The sequence below is a fragment of the Pteropus alecto genome, unplaced genomic scaffold (assembly GCF_000325575.1).
Source record: "Pteropus alecto unplaced genomic scaffold, ASM32557v1 scaffold25, whole genome shotgun sequence".
NCBI classification, from domain to species: Eukaryota; Metazoa; Chordata; class Mammalia; order Chiroptera; family Pteropodidae; genus Pteropus; species Pteropus alecto.
In genome coordinates, this window is record NW_006441955.1 from 14487480 (window position 1) to 14506091 (window position 18612).

The window sequence follows — 18612 nt, forward strand, 5'->3', positions numbered from 1 at the left end:
CCTGCTGAGCTTTTCTCAGGTGTAGCCTGATCCCTAAAGAGAGTTTATTTGAAGAGTCCAAGGAAAGTTGCTTCTTGCTCTCTTGAGTTATGCAATTGAGGTGAGAGTAGAAGTAAGAGTTCATCTTTCTCACCAAAAAAAAAAAAAGTGTCTGGACTTTCTTTATTGTGTTTGATTTAAAGAGCATTTGAAGTTTCAAACTTCGATCTTGGTAGCATTGCAGCCTTCATTGAGAAACCGGATTCATGGGGTGTAAGGGGCATTTGTGAGTCACGTTACAGCGATAAGTGTGCAGGAGGTACGGGTGGGCACTGGAGGCTGTAGGTTGTGCTGCTAATTTTAGTGTCTTCATCCCTTCCTTCTGTGAACGATGAAGATCAGCTATGTGCTGTAGGTTTTTCTCTTTTCTTTAAAATACCATGATAATTTCCTGTTAAATATGCTAATACCAACACAGCAAAAAGCTACATTTTACCTAAAAAAAATAAAAGAATAAAAATAAACCAAATTGGGAATTTCTAGTTTGTTTTTATGCCTGATTACCTACTCTATGACTACGTTAGTGCCGTAAAAGACATGGTAGTTATATAACATCTAAAAGCTGTTCAGTCACTTAGAAATCTACATTTGTCAAGGTTATGTGATTCAGTTTGCATTCGTGTGTGTGTATCAGAGATACACATATTCAAAATTAAGTACAAAACAGGGCCCTTTTCTTCACTTTCCTATTTCTGTACTATGAGCTACCACAACGTCTAGTCTTTCTTATAGTTCCTCACAATAACCCTGTTATACTGATTTCAAAGGATTTAATATGCCACATATATGCTTTTATATAGACTTTCATAACACATATGATCATAATGGATACAGCTTGTTTTTTTGCTTAACAAATGTATCCTGAACATTCTTTTGCACATATGTAGATAAATATACTTATATGTCATTGTAATAATGATTATATAATATTGGTGAATTAATCGACTCTAGTTTAACATTTAGATTGTCCCAGTTTTTCACTATATCATGTTCCCTTGAAAGATTCAAGTGGCCCTTCCACAGTGTTAGTTCATTGCAGTATGGCAGTTGACATGTAAACTCTTTTGAAACACTGCTGTCCTTTGCTTTCCATTTATCCTCTTCGCTGCTTGGTCCTTTTTATTTTCCTTTTTGGGCTCCTTTTCTGTTATTCTGTTCCAAAGGGTAGATGTCTCCGCAATTCCTCACCTAAGTATTATCTCCCTGACTGTTTTCAATTCAGTCGGCATTCAACCCCCGCCACGTGCTGCTGAATCCCAGATCTTTATCTTTGGCCAGGGTCTATTTCCGATTTTGTCGTGTAACCAACTTTGGGACACACATCTCTCTATGATTATCTTGTAGTTATCTTAAAAATTAAAAACACAGCTTTCCTCTAAGCTTACTTCACAGTCTGGGCTCACTATCCCCATCCTGGTTGTACCAGAAACTCTTCCTCACCTTTTTCCACCTGTGTGTTCCTCTTCTTGCTCATCACACCAAGTTGTGACATCATCTTCTTTTCAGAGAAGATGAAACTTGGCTCAGATTTCATAGTTCACAGATGTGTTTCGAATCTCCTTTGTCTTATCTACTGCAAAGGCCACAAATGTAGATCCTCACTGCCTTCCTAGAAGACTAATTAATGTAGAAATGTCCCAAAAGGTTTCCCTGCTTCTATTCTGTCTTTCGATATGTCCTGCACACTGTGGGTATTTCTTTATTGTGTTTGCTGCTCTATAGCTCCATTTTTCAAAAACCTCTGATGGTCCCCCCTGTACCTCTGAGATGAAGGTGGAGGCCTCTCAATTTTATCTTCTGCTCTTCCTTCCTTAAGCCCACTGAGCTCCACCTTCAGGGAATAACTTCCATTTCTTCAAATCACTAGCCTCGATTATACTTTTGTTCATGTTATTGTTTCATCCTAGAGTACAATGCCTGCCTTCTCTAACCTAGAAAAATACTGCTTGTTCCTTGAGGCCCAACTTCTTTGCCACCTTCCCCGACTCTTTTCGGTAAGAATTCCTTGTCTCTTGTAGCTTGTTGGGTTCACTGGGAGGCAAACCCTGAGATGGAGATTGGCAGCCTGTGGGGAAAGAGAAGAGAACAGGATTGAGCAGTGGGAGAAGACAGACTGAGATACAGTCTCAGTGGAGTCCTTGGCCACCCCCAGGAGAGCTTAGGGTCACTAGGCCAATTACAACTCCTCTTTATTACTTTTCCCATTGGCTCATTCTTATTATATAGTTTTAACTTTTTATATTGGACATCTACTTGACCTTCTGCTCCTTTATTTTTTGTGTGCCTCTTGCCGAATAGCAGGTACACAGTAAATCTCTGTCGAATGAATGAATGAAAGAAACTAGGATTATCTTTGTAATTTTGTTTCCCCATTTTTATAATGAGATGACCAAGACTTTTGAAGGACCTTACTGAAGAAAAACATGCAGTTGTGATTTGCTCTAATATAGTACTATTTTCCTTAGCTTAGCAACAAATCAGCACACATAAGTGTCTGAGATATCTACAGTGACAGAAACTGTGCAGGTGAATAATATTATTTGCATGAAACTATGCTGAGTCCAAACGCACAAGGTCAATAAGAAAATCAATCTATTCTTAATATAACCCATTTTATACTTTTGTCTTAGCCTCACCATGAATACAAAAGACAAGAATCCTTTCCATTTTATAGATGAAAAACAGGCCCAGAGAAGTTAATTGATTTATCTGAAGTCAGACAACAAATTGTTGGTATGGATATAACTAAACATTGTGTCCTGATCGCTAGTCAAGCCTCCCTACAGTAGCCTGCTTAAAATGAAGAGCGAGATCCATCACTGTATTCTGCCTCTTGACACTTCAAACTTTTTATGTCTAAAACCGAAGTTAGAATCCTCTGTCTTCCCACCCAAACCTCCTTCTCAGGCCAAGTTCGTATGTCATTTAACAGCAGCTTCATTGTACTTGTCACTGAAGTTTGAGACCCAGAATCAACCCTGACTCCTTCCTCGCTTTCCTCATAAAGAGCTTCTCTCAGGTGACAACTGTATGGTAACATAGTACTATGGTAGACAGAGTTCCTGTCCTCAGATAACACACAAGTGCGGTTACAATACAGTGCTAAGTGCTGTCATGGTAAAGGTAAGCTAGGGCACTTGACCCAGATTGTGATTCATACAAGTTAAGCCGAGTCATACAAGACAGTAGGAACTATCCAGGTGATGTGCCTGTGGCGAGCACATTTCCCATTTCAGAATCTGTACAAAGTGCAACCAGCACGGGTGACCGAGGGAATAAATAACAGAAAATAAACTGAGGGAATAAATAACAAAAAATGAAGATAGAGCTAAGCCAGATTTTAATGGGCTTTTTTATATGTCAGTCTGACAAGTTTCGTTTGAGGTTTGGACTTAGTTTTTGATTTGACTTATTTTTAGCTTAAAGTCAATCAACTGACAGACTTTATGCTGGGGAGACAAGAGTGTTGTGGAGGACAGGTAAGAGTGTAGTTAGCCTGGAAGAAGGAAAAGAATGGGGTAGACTATTAGAGGTCATGCAAAAAAGTGAGAGGAGTGATGGAGAGAGACTGTGACATATAAGCAAAATGGCTAGATGTGGGGTGAACGGAATGGCAATGAGTGGAGAATCTGTACACCACTCCTTTGCTTGGCTGAGAAAAGGAGAAAGGTCACTGATAACTTAGGGAGACATAGGATATAGAAAAGGTTTTATCGTTATTGCTGCTGCTAATAGTTTTTTAAGTTAGGGAAACTTGAAAATGTGTATATGCTGAAGACAGACAGTATAGAAAGAAAATGAAACTAAAGAAACAGGACAATGAAGTTTAATGTGTTGGTCCAGTTGTCCCAAATCTGAGTGATCATCAGAGTCACCTGGAGTGCTTTGTCAAAAATACCCATTCTTTGGCCTCCAGCCCAGACCGAGTGAACCAGGATGTTGGCTTGGTAAAGCTTGGGGCTCCAGGTTTCAAAACCTGATCGTGTTGATCATCCAGGCTCAAGAACTCCATCTCTACATCCTGAGTATCGCCATGAAATATAGCCCCTCCTAAATACATGGTAAAGTGATAGGATGTAGCGAGGAGTTGTTTTCTTTTACTCCTCTTGTGAATGTTTGGAGAGCACCTAGACCTTCAGGTCCTCTGGAAGTGATTACTGAAAAGGAAGAGGGTAGAGCTGTAGATCTTATACTGATTTTAGATTGCTGCAGAAGTTTACTCGGGGTTCTCTGAGCCCATGACCAGGCTGTCTCAGGTGGGTCAAGGACAGAATGGACTGGTTATTTTTGCATTATAGAATTAGCCTAGAACAGACATGACAGACCATGAACTTGGAATAGAATCCAAGATTTAAGAATCTCTACTACTTAGTATTAGACTAAAATAAATACAGTGAGATAGCTGGGTCAACTGCCATTAACCAAACTTTAGCAATGGGCTTTAGCTATTGTGATCACTGTGATGGAAAAGTCACTGGGCTGCATGCTCTGGATCTCATTCAGGGCTCAGAGTTACTCTTCCCTTTCTGAGTCAGAATATCCTTACCTATAAAATGAGAATAATAGTATCTCTTTGATGAACCTCCACTTTCTGGCTCTTGCTAGCTGTTATATATTTAGGTAAATTAACCTCTATATGGCTCAATGTCTTGAAGAATAAATAAAACATACTGTAAAAATTAACAGAGATAATACATATGGAAGACTTAGCAAAGGCCTGGTACATGGTAAATGGCTCAATATGTTTACCACTTCTGGAGCAGCATAAACAGCATCGGCGGGGTGGGGGTCGAGAGGAGGGAGGTCCATGAAATATAGCCCCTCCTAAATACATGGTAAAGCGATACTCAGGATATAGCGAGGAGTAGGAATTGGAAAGATGTGATAGTGTATAATGCCAGAAATTATGTTAGGAATCCTCAGAATGTGAATTTATTTTATTCCCCTCCAAAATGATTGCTGTTGCACAGAGTATTACTCAAAGGTGCTGTGTAACTTCTGGTCTGTCGGGGAAGTGTTTGTGTTTTTATATGTCTGCAACTTTGTGTATTTAGGACAGCTCTTGTATTTTGGATTTGGCAAACTGTGGGAGGTAGATAGCTTTGGGTGTTTTGCTCAGTGGTGTTGGGCTGGGTATCAGAAAGCCCAGAGTTCCTTGAGGTGGGAGGCAACAAGCTTTCTATTACAGGGCTTCTTTTTCTGTCCCTACCCCTGGCGGACAATATTGTTGAGAAAAACAAAATTCACAGCCCAACTACAGGCGATTTGTAACCTATCTCTTTCTTACCAGCCTGGTGGTTTAAGCATTAAAGAGGGCAGACAAGGAGTTTGAGAACATGGTTAGTTTTGTTTTGACTGGAGAGGTCAATGACATTAGAGCTGGTCAGACGTAGATGGCAAAATTGGAAGGAAAATATTTGGAGGTCATGGGATCTGGGTCTATATGTTAGAATTATCCACAGTTTAGTACACTGTATGCAGTCGGATCTTAAGACGCAATAATGAGAAGAACACCTAAAAAGGAGAAAGGCACATTTTTAGCTGTTTTTCTTGATAACAGTTTTGTGTGTTACGGTTGAAGAAAAGTAAGCCAATGAGTATTGCAGAATCGTTTGTCTTTGCTTAGAATTAGCATAGGGCCTGCAAGAGAAAGAAATAGTCATTTTGTTGAAGGCTACGCAGAGGGGGATTGTGGGGGAAGAGCTTGCCTTTAAAGAATAAGGAGCCATCACAGGTAGGTCCTCATTCTCTAAAGGCCAATGTTAGATTTTCTCCATCATTCTCATCTGTTTCTTGGTACTCTTTGGACATTTTGTTTAGTCTTGGATCACTTTTAATAATCTCAGAGTGCTGACCTACAGCTTTTAAGTCAATAGAAAGTAAAGATGCCCTGTTTTTAAAACAAAACAAAACAAAACATAAACTTGATCAATTACAGTGGGAAGTTTGCGCTTTCTCTCTAGTTGTAAATCCATGCATTTCCCTCCTATTGGCCTTCGTTCTGTGCCCTCTTACACTTCGGTTTCTAAAGGGGCTTGGGGAACATAGGTGAAGAGCCTTGACCAAGATCATCATTCTCTTGTTCGCTCTGAAAATACTGAGTACTTCCTAAAAGCCAGACATCCAGGCTCTGGGAATATGATACACAAAACTGAGTTGGCTCTTGCTGTCATAGACTTACAGCTCCTCTTCGTGAGAGACATGAATGAAATAGCTGAAAAAATAAATACATCGGACATTACCAATTTTTTGCTATGAAGAAAAGCACTGAGTATTCTGAGACAGCATAACACTTGAGGGATAATCTCTCTGAAAAGTGAAAAGAGTATTCTGAGCCTAAGGATCATGTTGGAAAACTGAAAGGAATAGCTCTTGATGTACAGTGTGGTGAGTGCAAGAGGGGAAAGGTGAGATTGGACAGTAGGAAGGAGCCAGATGGTGCAAGGCCTTATTGAGTTTGGATTTAGTACTAGATGTTGTATAGTGGGAAACCTTTGAAGGGTTTTAATTAAGCAAGTCATTGGAGAGATTTGATTTCCATTTTAGAAAGATGCGTTTGGATGCTGTATTGAAAGTAAATTTAAGGTGAGGGAGCTTGCCAGCCTTAGAGATGGGATTTGAACCCATGGCTTCTTATTCCCGGTCCATTCTGATTTATCAGGGTCTTCCTTCTTGTTCTTAAGTACCAACCCGAATTAAAAAGAATGTGTAAAATAGCATTGGGCCTATGTCCAAATGGCTTACTGATGCTTGCTCACATGGACTGAAGGAAAAAGACACCAACAAAGTAAGGTGTCAGCTGTATAGTTTCTCAGTGAAATAAGAACTCCTATTATCAAAAATAAGCTATTTGTTTGATGTCGCTCAAAGTCATGAGAGCTGTAATTACTGTTGACTCTGCCATCTAAACTGTAGCTTGCGTCTGTGCCATTTTACAGTTAAGCCAGCTTGTGGAGTCAGTGCCGAACCCCGTAACACTGGACTACCTAGCTGGCATGTGCCAGTTTCAGCAAATTCAGCAGTTGTTTTTTCTCACAAGATTAAACGTGCACTTTAGCCTTATTTCAATTATAATATCATTACTTTTCATCTTTTCTCTTTAATTGTATTCATTTATTTACATTGTATGTTTAAAAACTAATGCAACCAGTTATCTTGATTGGGAAGCACCAACATGTTATGTATTTACTCTGCCCCTCAAGAAATACGAGTGTGCATTTTATCTGTTGAGCGCTGTACTGTTCTGGAATAAGCATATCTAAGCCAAACCATGACTCTGCCCTCCTGGCTTTGAGCAAGTTAGTTCAGCAACTGTAAAATGGGTGTAATAACAAATTCAGAGTAATTATGAAAAGCACCATACCACCTATAAACCTGGTTTATATGATGCTCAATAAATTTTTACTATTTTATTATCAAATCAGTTTTATTGAGGTAAATTGACATCCAGTAAACATATGTTTAACATATGCAGTTGATACAATTTGACTGGATAGCCCCATGAAATCTTCAGATGAGCAGGCTTTTTATCTTTCCATTTACCTGTCTATTCGGTACTTGGTTGTATTGGTGGTGGCGGTGGTGGTGGGATAAGGGAGTGTTTATGATTTTAAAACATACTAGAATTATCATTGCTCTGTATTGATTTAGTCACAAGGTTTAATTCATTTTTAATTGGATTTGGCATTAGAGGAAAGTAAGATTTCAGAGTTTATCAAACAAAGGTATTGAAAAACAATCGAGAAATAGTGCTGCTGTGCAGACATACCAGCCTGTGCGCTGCAGATACCAACCCTGCAGCTCTCATAGACTGTGGCCTTGATGTGAAAAGAACTCAGAAACTCTGCTTCAGGGATACAGAGATGGCTCAGATATAGATCTCACCCTTGAGTATCTTAGGATCTAGGGATGGAGGAGCAAAGTTACCCATAACAACAATAACACTAACTAGAAGGCAGGAAGAGGTAAAATGCTGGAGGAATTCAGAGTGTGCCATAACTTCTGTCTTGGGGATAAGCTTCAGTGAGGAAAAATCCATTTACTGCCTCCCTCACATGTGTCTGTCTGAGGTAGGTGTGCAGAGCAGTTTAGACACATACAGGCCCTGCCTGTTGATAGCTTAAAGCCTAATGCAGTGCATCATGGGCTGACAGGTTGGGCATCTGCCCAGCTTTTTCTGGACGGTGTCCAACACTTCTGAAAAGTGAGTGTGCAACACCACACCAAGTTTGCCAGTGACCAGAACACCTAACTGACTCGTGAATGGAGAAGCCCCCTCTGAGTTGCCTGCATGGATAATAGCGCTCTCATTCACCTCCATGGCTAGGTCAGCAGGGGGCCTGCCTGGGGTGCACACCACAATGATAGATTACTTCCGGGCTCTGGGGTCCTCATTACCATCATATCCATCATCTTCTGCTAGTACTGAATAACGGATGAAATTTAATCAGATGCCAAAGGAGTTCTCAGCGGGAGGGTTTGGGGAACCTTGCCTGATACTTAAACTCTTAGTGCTGCGATGATTATAAAGAACCAGAATAATCTTTTTGTGGTGAGACTAAATGTATCATGCACTGAATGAACTCTGATTTATTTTTAAAACAGTCTTGTCCTCATTGGCTCCCCATTTAATAGTCTCTCTATAGCCTGTTTATTGTTACAGATGTTACTTTTAAATGAGGTCATTGAGCTTTCCTTTACTTCCAAAGGCAATGTTTGCCTTTCTATTGCTGGATTGGCACAGCTGCCTGGAGAACAGTGCTAATATGAGATCAAGATTAAGGCTTCAGACCCCCAGGAGATGAGGCAAAGAAAAATCCTCTTCCATGTTTACATGCACTCACCTCAGCCATATGTCTCAGGAGAACGTGTGGTTGCCTGAATCCAAGTGATGAATGACCTTGGCAGAGTGGAGAGGGGACCGGCATTGTGGACACACAGGGCTTGTCCACTGAAACCTCAAACGGGTCAAAAGCCTCTCTCAGCCTGTTTCCACATGTGTATCTTGGGGATGCTAATTTTTCACTCCTGGAATTTTTGTGAGGATAAAATGTGCTACAGCTCCTTGGTATGTGCTGGGCAGGGTCTTTACTGAAAGCATGAGGCAGTGAGCAGGCTTTAAGTCCTCTATGTAAGGCATTTTACATGGTGTGGTTGGAGGACCAGCACTAAAACTGAAGGACCATTGGCCAAATCTAGCTTGTCATGGATGTTTGTAAGTAAACTTGAATTGGCACCCACCCACACATTTGTTTAAGGATGTCCATGGCTGCTTTCACACTGCAGTGGCCCAGTTGGCTAACTGCAACAGAGACCATATGATCTGCAAAGTCAGAATCTGAGGCAGACAGACCAAAGGATGGCCACGTGGCATTCAGAGCTTTATGTGTGTTTTTGTCAAAGGTGCCTCACACTTCTCTTTTTGTCCTTGCTCAAACTCCTCCTCCACTGAATTGCCCTCTGTTACATTTCCCCGTATATAATCCTTTTGGCATATTGGTTATTACAGTAGGGTTTGTTTTTTGCTCATCTTTGTGTATTTTGCAGCATGTAAAGCAGCACCCTATCCATAATAAGCGTATAAAACATACCTACATAACTGAGTTGGTTTGGAACGGAGTGACAGGGCATCAGAGGAAGGAGAGAACTCATTTTGGGGAGAGAGGATAAGAAAGACTTCGTGGAGGTTTGGGGGCAGGATCGTACACAGTAAGATGGCTGTGACTCCAGCTGCAGATCAGTGGCAGGGATGCAGTATACATAGAAAAGAAGGCAGTACTGCATAATGTAAAGAACACAGGAGCCAGGATTCGGAGGCTTGAATCCCAACTTGGCCATTTACTGATGAGGCCTTAGACAAATCGCTAAAGCTCTCTACACATTTTTTCACAGCTCCAAAGTAGGGAGTAATGATCTCACCTTCATCCTAGGGTTGTTGTATGGATTAAATGAGATAACATAAAGGAAAGCCTCTATCCCAGTGCTGGCACACTGGAATCATTTTATAAGCTGGTACTGAATGATTATGGTTCTAGCCTATCAAATACCATCTATGCTGTTTCTCTCATTGTGGAGTGAGCAAGATCAAGGTCACAGGTGTAATCCCTCTGGAGAGTAGGCCTGTTAACGTTAATATTTTTTACAGTTAGAGAATTTACCCCAAGCCAGCAAGTAAGTGTATGCTGGCCCAACAGGGACTAGCTTGGTGAGGGGAGGGTTTAATGCAGATGAATCATTCATGCTAGAGAAAATAATCCAGGACTTACAGTGTCACCATACAGTGTTAAGGGTAATAGCTTCACCTGACTGAAACATTCATTACATTTTCTATTATGGTGTACTTTTTAAGGGACAGAAAGAAAATGCTTAATAGAAAATTTACAGCCTAACATCTAGTGGAATTTCTTCATACTACAAGCAGTTTATGCAAAACAGATGCCTGAGGAGTGGTGCTGCGTGCACCTGTGGGTTTGGCGGTTACATTTCATTTCCCCTCCTCCTCCAGTTCTTGCAGACAACCTGAAATCCAACCCTGGAATTAAGTGGCAGTATTTCAGTTCAGAAGAAGGAATTTTCACTGTTTTCCCAGCACACAAGTTTCGGTGTAAGGGCAGCTATGAGCATCGCAGTAGGTATGTTGACTTACTTGCTAAAATTTTATTTACTGTTTAAGAATGATCTGTATGAAATATAGACTCCTCGTTTATACACATGGCTCAGAAACTTATACATGTTCTGAAATGGTTTTACCACTGAACATAGGTGAATGTGGATGTGCTAGGAAGGGCAAATGATAAAGCCCAGAGCTTTTCTAGAAGTATCTAACAAGCCAAATAAACAAGATGTTTATTTACTAAAGAAATTAAACTAATTGAAGCATCCAGACTATTCTGAGCTTCAGACACCTTTGAGATATAAATGGTAATGCCTTTTCTGAAGTGCAGCTCTAGAAGACTTTATAGCATATCTTAGAGTTTGTGTTGCTCAGCTTTCCTTTCTGTGATAATGTGCTTGTCCATCCTTTTGAAATTTACGCACAGATCTCAGCTTCTAGAAGTATAAAGGTTGTCTCGAAAACAATGGATTAAGGACTCATCATTAGCATGGTAAATGACCTGAGATTGTACCACTTAGCCAGAAGGGCAATAAATGGTGAAATCGTCTATATGACCAGCCTTATCAGTTTACAGAACCCCTTAGGCAAAGATATTTTCCTTTCAAATCCCCATGGTTTCTGTTCTGCAGTGTCACATGTTTGATGCCAGAACTTCTGGAGCTAGTGTAAGATGCCCACTTTTCAGAGTATAAACCATCACTTTAGCTTCTCTCTATCTTCACTTTAAGTTGTGTTTAGGATTTTCTCCAATGAAGTACTTCTGTGCTTTTCCTAGAAAGACATTTATATCGTACGGTTGGTTTCTTCTGTTCCCGTCCTAGACATCCTGGTAAAGACTTGAATATTTTAGAAATTGAAACAGAAGCCATGACCTTGGATTCTAGTCGGCTCATCTCTCTAGTCGGCTCATCTCTCAGGAGAGGCTAAAGACACCAGAAACCATCTAATTTTTCATTTGCTTCTCAGAAGAGAGATTAGCTGACATGCCGCTTTTAATGAACCACCTGTGAGGGATAGTCCAAAAGGAAAAGCAGGACCTTATCACAAATGACCATTCATCTCCACTCAGAAGGTTTCATGCATCTCTACCCTAAATATGTTACTATTTATCCCATTAAAGCAGTTTTTAACAACTTATTGTGACAGTGTGAACACATGCTCTGCGTATTCTTTGAGTTGAATTGGAAAGAAGATGCTGTGTCATTTTTTAAAAATCCATTCACCCAGCTTAGAGGACCTAAAAAGTTCAATTTTTAACGTAATTGTCATTATTAGGATAGTTAGAGTTTCTTCCTTTCTGTTTTCTCTTTCATTTCTGTAGCCGCATCTACCAAATTCTTTTTATCCCATTTCCCTACTGGCTCAATGGTATCGACTAGTGGTCCTTCAGTATTAGTGCAGGACTTGAGGCTTGAGAACAGTTAATGTAAACTTGGCCAGATTTTTAAGTTATTTGGTACTTTGCCTATATTTCTTAATTTGTGCACAGGCTTTTGTGACTCAACTGGCGTCTAACATTTCACAGAAAAATCCCGTGTTTTAGGGGTGTCAATAAAGGAAAGCATTCTCTTGAGGCTGATTTGCTTTCTTAAGCTCCCCCTAATTTGTTCCAGCTTTAAAACTGTGAATAGAGACCTCATTAAACCTCTTCTCACAAACCTTTCTGTACTGCACACTAGCAGAAGCCTGCTTTGATGAGAAGCATTTCTGCTTTGGAGCTCTACCCCCTCCCCCTTTTCTTAATGTTGGCAAACAAAAACCTGGCAAGAACAGTGGCTATCACAGGCTTGGACAGATTTGATGGAACAGTTTTAAGTGCTCAGATAAGGAACCTTTTGGTGGCTAACTTATGTGAATTGCTTCACACTGAAAGGAAAGGGCTCTCTTAGCAGCAGCCTTTGTCTTGGGGGAGAGAAACCAAATCTACTGTTCAAAGCTGCTCATAATGCTCACAGATTATAGGCTGCCTGAGTTTTAGCAAAGTCCCATTCTGTAAGTCTGCCAAGGAAGACCCAGCACTGGCAAACTGACCTTTTTCTCCTTCTGGTGCTGTCTCTGCAGCTTGAGGGGCCATCGGCTCCGTTTTTAGTAGCAAGATGGTAACAGTGAGCAGCATCGCCACGAGCAGCTGAGAGACTGACTTTTGAGTGTGCTGAAAAAGCCAGCTTTCCAATAGATTTGCTTCTTTAAACTTTCTCCCAGTCACTTTAATCTTTAGGACATAAGTTACCAATCCCTGTTCTGCAGACACACATTGTTGTCTTAAGGTGTTTTTTTAATGTACCAGTAAAGTTTCTCCTTCCATGCTGGTCTCTCCATCCTTGTGCCATCCCTGGACAAACATAGACACCAATATGCCCGCACATCTGTAGTGTTCACAGCTGTGTTAGGTTGAGGCCTTTTACTTAAACCAAGACTGACCCCAGAGAGCTTTTTCCCCTTCTAGACCTATCTACGTCTCTACAGTCCGGCCGCAGTCAAAGCACATAGTAGTGATCCTGGACCACGGGGCCTCCATCACGGACACCCAGCTTCAGATCGCCAAGGATGCTGCCCAAGTCATCCTTAGCGCCATCGATGAGCATGATAAGGTGACCATTATCCCAGTGACCTGCATGGCGTTGGAACCCCTTCGAATGTCTTTGTAAAAGCATTGTATGTTTTATGATATATATTTTTAAATCCATCTTTAAAAGTGACTTTGGTAAAAGAGAGTGGTTTAAGTTTTTATTCTAGTATTTGAGGAAGGAGCTGCCAGCTCTAATTCCAGATCTCTTTTAAAACCACCCCCACCCCAGCCGAGGCTTGCATTTCCTTTATGCCTCCTCTTAAGACCTGATTAGCTGTGACTTTCACACTGGAAGTCATGCTAAGGAGCAAAAGGGCAAGGGCTTGGATGTAGGTAGATGGCTGGACTTTATCTCAAGACTGATGGGAGGTAAAGGAGAAGGGAAGACTGCTAGAGGTTTACTAATCTGTAGGACAGGTGTGTTTACAGCTAGTAATAATTTATTGCCTGTGGACATTTTCTACTTCATCATTTTGACTTTTCCAACTCCTAAAGTTTTACTCACTAGTGTAGTTATTTAAAACATACATCCCATATCTTTACCTTCACTCCCACCTCTATTTGGAAAACCAAGATGGTTAGTACTTGCTAGTATTTTTCTTTGCATAAATTACTTTTTTTAAATGTATACATAAACACCATACTGCTGATTTCATCTTGGAACAAAGACCAAACTCTAGGATCCCTTCTTCTTACCAATCCTTAACTAATCCTTTTCAAATTTGACAGATTTATGCCTCTAGGCATTTATTTTTAAACTCTCAGAAATCTGTAGGCCTTCTCATTCCTTAGGCTCTTCTGGAATAAATAAAAAGTAAATACATTTACAGAGTAAGCTAACAAGCTTTCTTTTTCTCTCCCCAGATCTCTGTGTTGACTGTGGCAGACATTGTCAGGACTTGCTCTCTCGACCAGTGCTATAAGACGTTTCTGTCTCCAGCCACCAGTGAGACAAAAAGGAAAATGTCCACCTTCGTTGGCAGCGTAAGGTCTTTGGACAGCCCTACCCAGCATGCGGCGGGATTTCACAAGGCATTCCAGCTGATTCGAAGCACAAACAACAACACAAAGTTCCACGCAAGTAAGCTCACTCTCTCAGAAGACTTATAAACTGATACATAAAGGGTGGCAATAGGAATATATTGCACATGGATCATACAACTCTGTCTAGAGGGATTTTTTTAAGTGACTTGGGATAAAATTTTTCAGTGTTGTCATATTGGTCATCTAATATGAGGATCTTGCTAGATTGTTTTCATCTTTTCCGATGGAAGATACTCAGTCTGCACAATTTCTTCACTCCTAGATCTTCCTCTTTCTGCCTCTTTATTAAGAACATAGCCCCACTTATTTCCCAGGGGAATATCCTCATCCTTTTTAATGCTAATTGTCAACCCTGCCTCCTCACTGACTTAGAGTAGAGGTTTGCTTGTGCGCATGTGCATATAAAAGGGCAGCAGGAGATCTTGCCTTGATCCTTCCTTCCTTCTAACCAGCTGTCATTTAGATGAGCATGGCCCTTCAAATGTACAAAGGCACTGTAATTTAATTTTCATGTATTAAAGAAAATCTGGAATTAGGATGCATGCAAAAGGAAAGAAAAGGATGTTTGAAATAAGACACATGCTTTGAAACTACTGAAAGGAATCTATGTCATTTTCCCTTTCATATTCGAAAATCTATTTGTAGGGTTTTTTTTTTTTAATAAATGTATCCTCTTGAGATCAATTTAAAGAATTTCTTTTCAAGCTCTTCAGTGTATCTGCATCAAAACTAAGATAGAATTGATAAACGCAAAGCACAGTGCCTGGCACATGGTGGACCCTTGAAAGAAGCTACTATAATTATTGCAACTAATGATGGTAGATGGCATATTAATTTTATGTTTCTGTATATTATTATCTCACAGTTTCCATGGGTCATGAGTCCAGATATTCCTTTAGCTGGGTTCTCTGTTTGGGATTGCGCAAGGTTGCAGTCCAGCAGCCAGCTAGGTCTGTGGTTTCATCTAAGGTTTGGAGTCCTCTTCCAAGCTCAGTTGTTGACAGGACTAATTTCCTTGCAACCATAAAACTCATGTCCACTTCCTTCTTCAACGTCAGCAGGAGAGCATCTCTTCTTCAGGCCCCTAATTTCAGGTGAAGGCTTAGACCCTCTTTTAAAGGTCTCATCTGTTCTAATCAGGCCCACTCTCCCTCTTGATTCAATCAGATTGCTCTCCCTGGTGACTGACTTGTTTGAGACCTCAGTAACATCTGCAAAATTGCTCCATCACTTTTGCCATATTGGTTAGAAGTGAATTACTGGTCATGCTCACTCTCAAGGGTAGAGGATTACTCAAGGGAGTTGGTCATTGGGGTCATCTTAGAATTGCAACAACCAACCTTGGCAAGTGCCAGCTATTCACAGACTAATAAGGGCTAGGAACAAGGGTGCCCTCTCAAGTATTCAAGACGGATTGGCTAGCTGGTCGATGCCATTTACCTATGGGTGCCACCTACCTGCCGCCATCTACCTGTCAGCATTCCTCATTACAAGTGTTTGTTCTTGATTCTTCAGCCATCAAACCATCTTTTAAGTCCAGTTTTGATTATTACACTGTTTAAATAATGGCAAGAAACACAAGCTCGGCAGTGGCCAGGCAGTATGAATGTGAGTCAGGCAAGCCCAAGGTAAGGTAATGAGGGTTGTTTGCAGAGCATAGTCAGTTGGATAGTGCTTGCTGCACTGAGGGGCAGCTGCTCTTCAGTTCAGCCTGTGGCTGCCAGACAGGAATTCCTGCCCAGTGTTGCCAGATCTTCTGTTTCAAGAGAAGCCAGAAATCTGGATTTTTATGTGAAATCCCTTGATTTTCAAATGTTGACATTTGTTCCAGCTTTAAAACTGAGTAGAGACCTCATTAAACCTCTTCCTACAAACCTTCCTGCACTGCGCATTAGCAGAGGGCCGCTTTGATGGCTCCATTTCTCCTCAGGGTTTTTTGGTTTTTCTTAATGTTGGCAAACAAAAACATGGCAAGAAAAGTGACCACCACAGACTTGGACAAATTTCGATGGTACTGTTTTTTTTTAAAGTCTCAGAGGAGTCTTTTTGAGGCCAAATAAGATGTTTCTAAGGTTTAACTCACAGGCCTCCACTTTATAGCTTCATAGAAACAAGACCCCAATTGGGTTGCATAAAAAAATACGTTAGGAATTAGCATTGTCCAGTTTATTAAGAGAGATTTGAGGGGCTCTCAAGCAATATAACATAGTGATTAAGTATGTGGGTTTGGGATTTCAACCAATGTGGTTTCAGATTCCTACTCTGAAATTTTTCTAACCTTGTGAACTTGTGTAAATTATTTGATCTCTCTAGGCCTGGTTTCCTCATCTGCACATTGGGGCAATAATAAGATCCAAGATTTCATCATAAATATTAAATAAATATAGCTGTGGTTATTATGATATTTAGTTTCTATGAGACTTCTAGCTCCAGCTAACTTAACGCCAGCAGATACCCCAGACATCCTAAACTGACCTCAGGCTCAAAATGGCTGAGGACTACTCGGCTATAGCACAGTGAGTGCTCTGGGTATTCCTCCCAGAAGCTTGCACTACTCATTACTACTTCTATTCATTCCACAATTATTTAGCATCTACTCTGTACCTGGCACTGTTTTAAGGCCATCGGGTGCTGTTAGCCTAATAATTAGACCTACCCTGTAGGATTGTTTTGAGGATTAATCTGTGCATGAAAATAAAATGTCTGGCCCATACTAGTAGCCATATTAACAGAAGCTACAGGTCATAAATTATTGTAACTTTCCACTAATTCGTTTTGCACTAATCAGAAAATCTAATACTTTTACCTAGTACTGGTTCTTTTTTCAGTCCTATGGTAGACCTATATCCGATATCATAAATGTATTTGGGTTACTCGTTCAGGGTTTGTTTTGGGGGTAATTGGTTGGTGAGTCACTTTACAGCAGAAGAAATAAGATGATTAGGAGTAGGATTCAAATGGCGTTGGACAAAGCTCAAATTCGAGTTGTCTTTTCCCTTTTGATATTGACCCCAAGACTTGCTGGTACCTTAGACAGAGACTTGCCAAATAGAAAATCTATTGCATTTTCTTCCAGGTATGTGTTTATGCCGTTGCTCTGCCCCAAGTCCCTATAACTACTCATCCCCAACATTACTAATGTTTAAAGTTCCTCTGAGTGACTAGAGAGGGAATATTCTAATAAGGAAAAATAAATAAATCAGACCAAATTTGGCAGGTCTGGTGTCTAAGAAAAGAAAAATAACTCAATTTTGCTTGAAGGTAGGGCAGGAGTGGAGTCAGGGGCTGGGCGGAGACAGTGAGGATGCTTACAAATAGATATCTTGTTGCTGGGATGGAAAGAAAATACGCTTGGCTGCTAAAGAAGCCTGTAGGCTGTAGGCCTTCTGGCTTTCCACCTATAGGCATGTGCCCTAAAACCAGCTTTCAGAAGCATATTTTATCCAGAAGCATAAAGGTAAGTAAGACACTCAAAGCGTTCTTTTTTAGGTTATTCTTAGAGGTGTTTTCAAGAATTTATCACACATGGTAACTTTGCCATAGGGCAGTGGTTTGTCTCAGACGTTAAGTGAACTTCATGGTTTATCTGTATTCCTCCTACTAGGGAGTCAAGCAGTATACAGGTTTTTCTGGTCTGAAGCTTTAAGTGAAGTGTTAAGATCCCTAACAAAATAATTTGCAGGTGTGTATTTACAACATTGGGAAAATACTGTCATCTAGTTTAAGACAGAAATGTTTTTAAGCTAATGAGTTTATTTGTTTTGCATCAGCATTCACTTTCTAATTTATGATAAATAAATAGTGCAATATGATTTGCAGTTGGTGTTTATTAGAGAATTATTCAAGCATCAAAATTGTCTTTAAGACTTGCTTGTATACCAAGTCTTGGTAGTAAATAAGATAACAACTTTTAACAGATTTACTTCTTTGAATCAAATTTTAGTAAGCTCAGTTCAGTTGCCGAAAACATTGATACAACATAAACTAACTAAAAATGGAAATTTACAAACTGAAGGAACTTCAAGCATTGTATCCTCATCATTCTGAGGATAATTTTTAAAAAGAACTATATTCATTATCTGTTGCTGGGTAACAAATTATCCCAACACTCAGTGACTTAAAATAATAAAGTCATTGTCTCAGTGTCTATAGGTTAGGAATCTGGACACTGCATAGCTGGGTGCCTCTGGCTAAAGGGGTCTCATGAAGTTGCAGTCAAACAGTTGGCCAGGGCTACGATCATCTCAAATTTCAACTCGGGAAGGATTCGCTCCCAAGTTCACTCAAGTGGGCATTGGTGGAACTCATTTCTGAGGGCCTCAATTCCTTACCTATCCGTTGGACA

The 18612-nt window shown here is 40.3% G+C and overlaps 1 protein-coding gene across 1 annotated transcript in view; it reads left to right on the top strand.

Moving 5' to 3' along the window:
- Nucleotides 1-18612, top strand: part of CACHD1 (cache domain containing 1) — a 198661-nt gene that overhangs the window by 131259 nt on the left and 48790 nt on the right. Inside the window, exons 5-7 of the mRNA XM_006919278.3 lie at nt 10544-10670; nt 13101-13245; nt 14088-14304. Of these exons, the coding sequence (XP_006919340.1) occupies nt 10544-10670; nt 13101-13245; nt 14088-14304 (489 nt within the window). The remainder of the gene's footprint in view (nt 1-10543; nt 10671-13100; nt 13246-14087; nt 14305-18612) is intronic.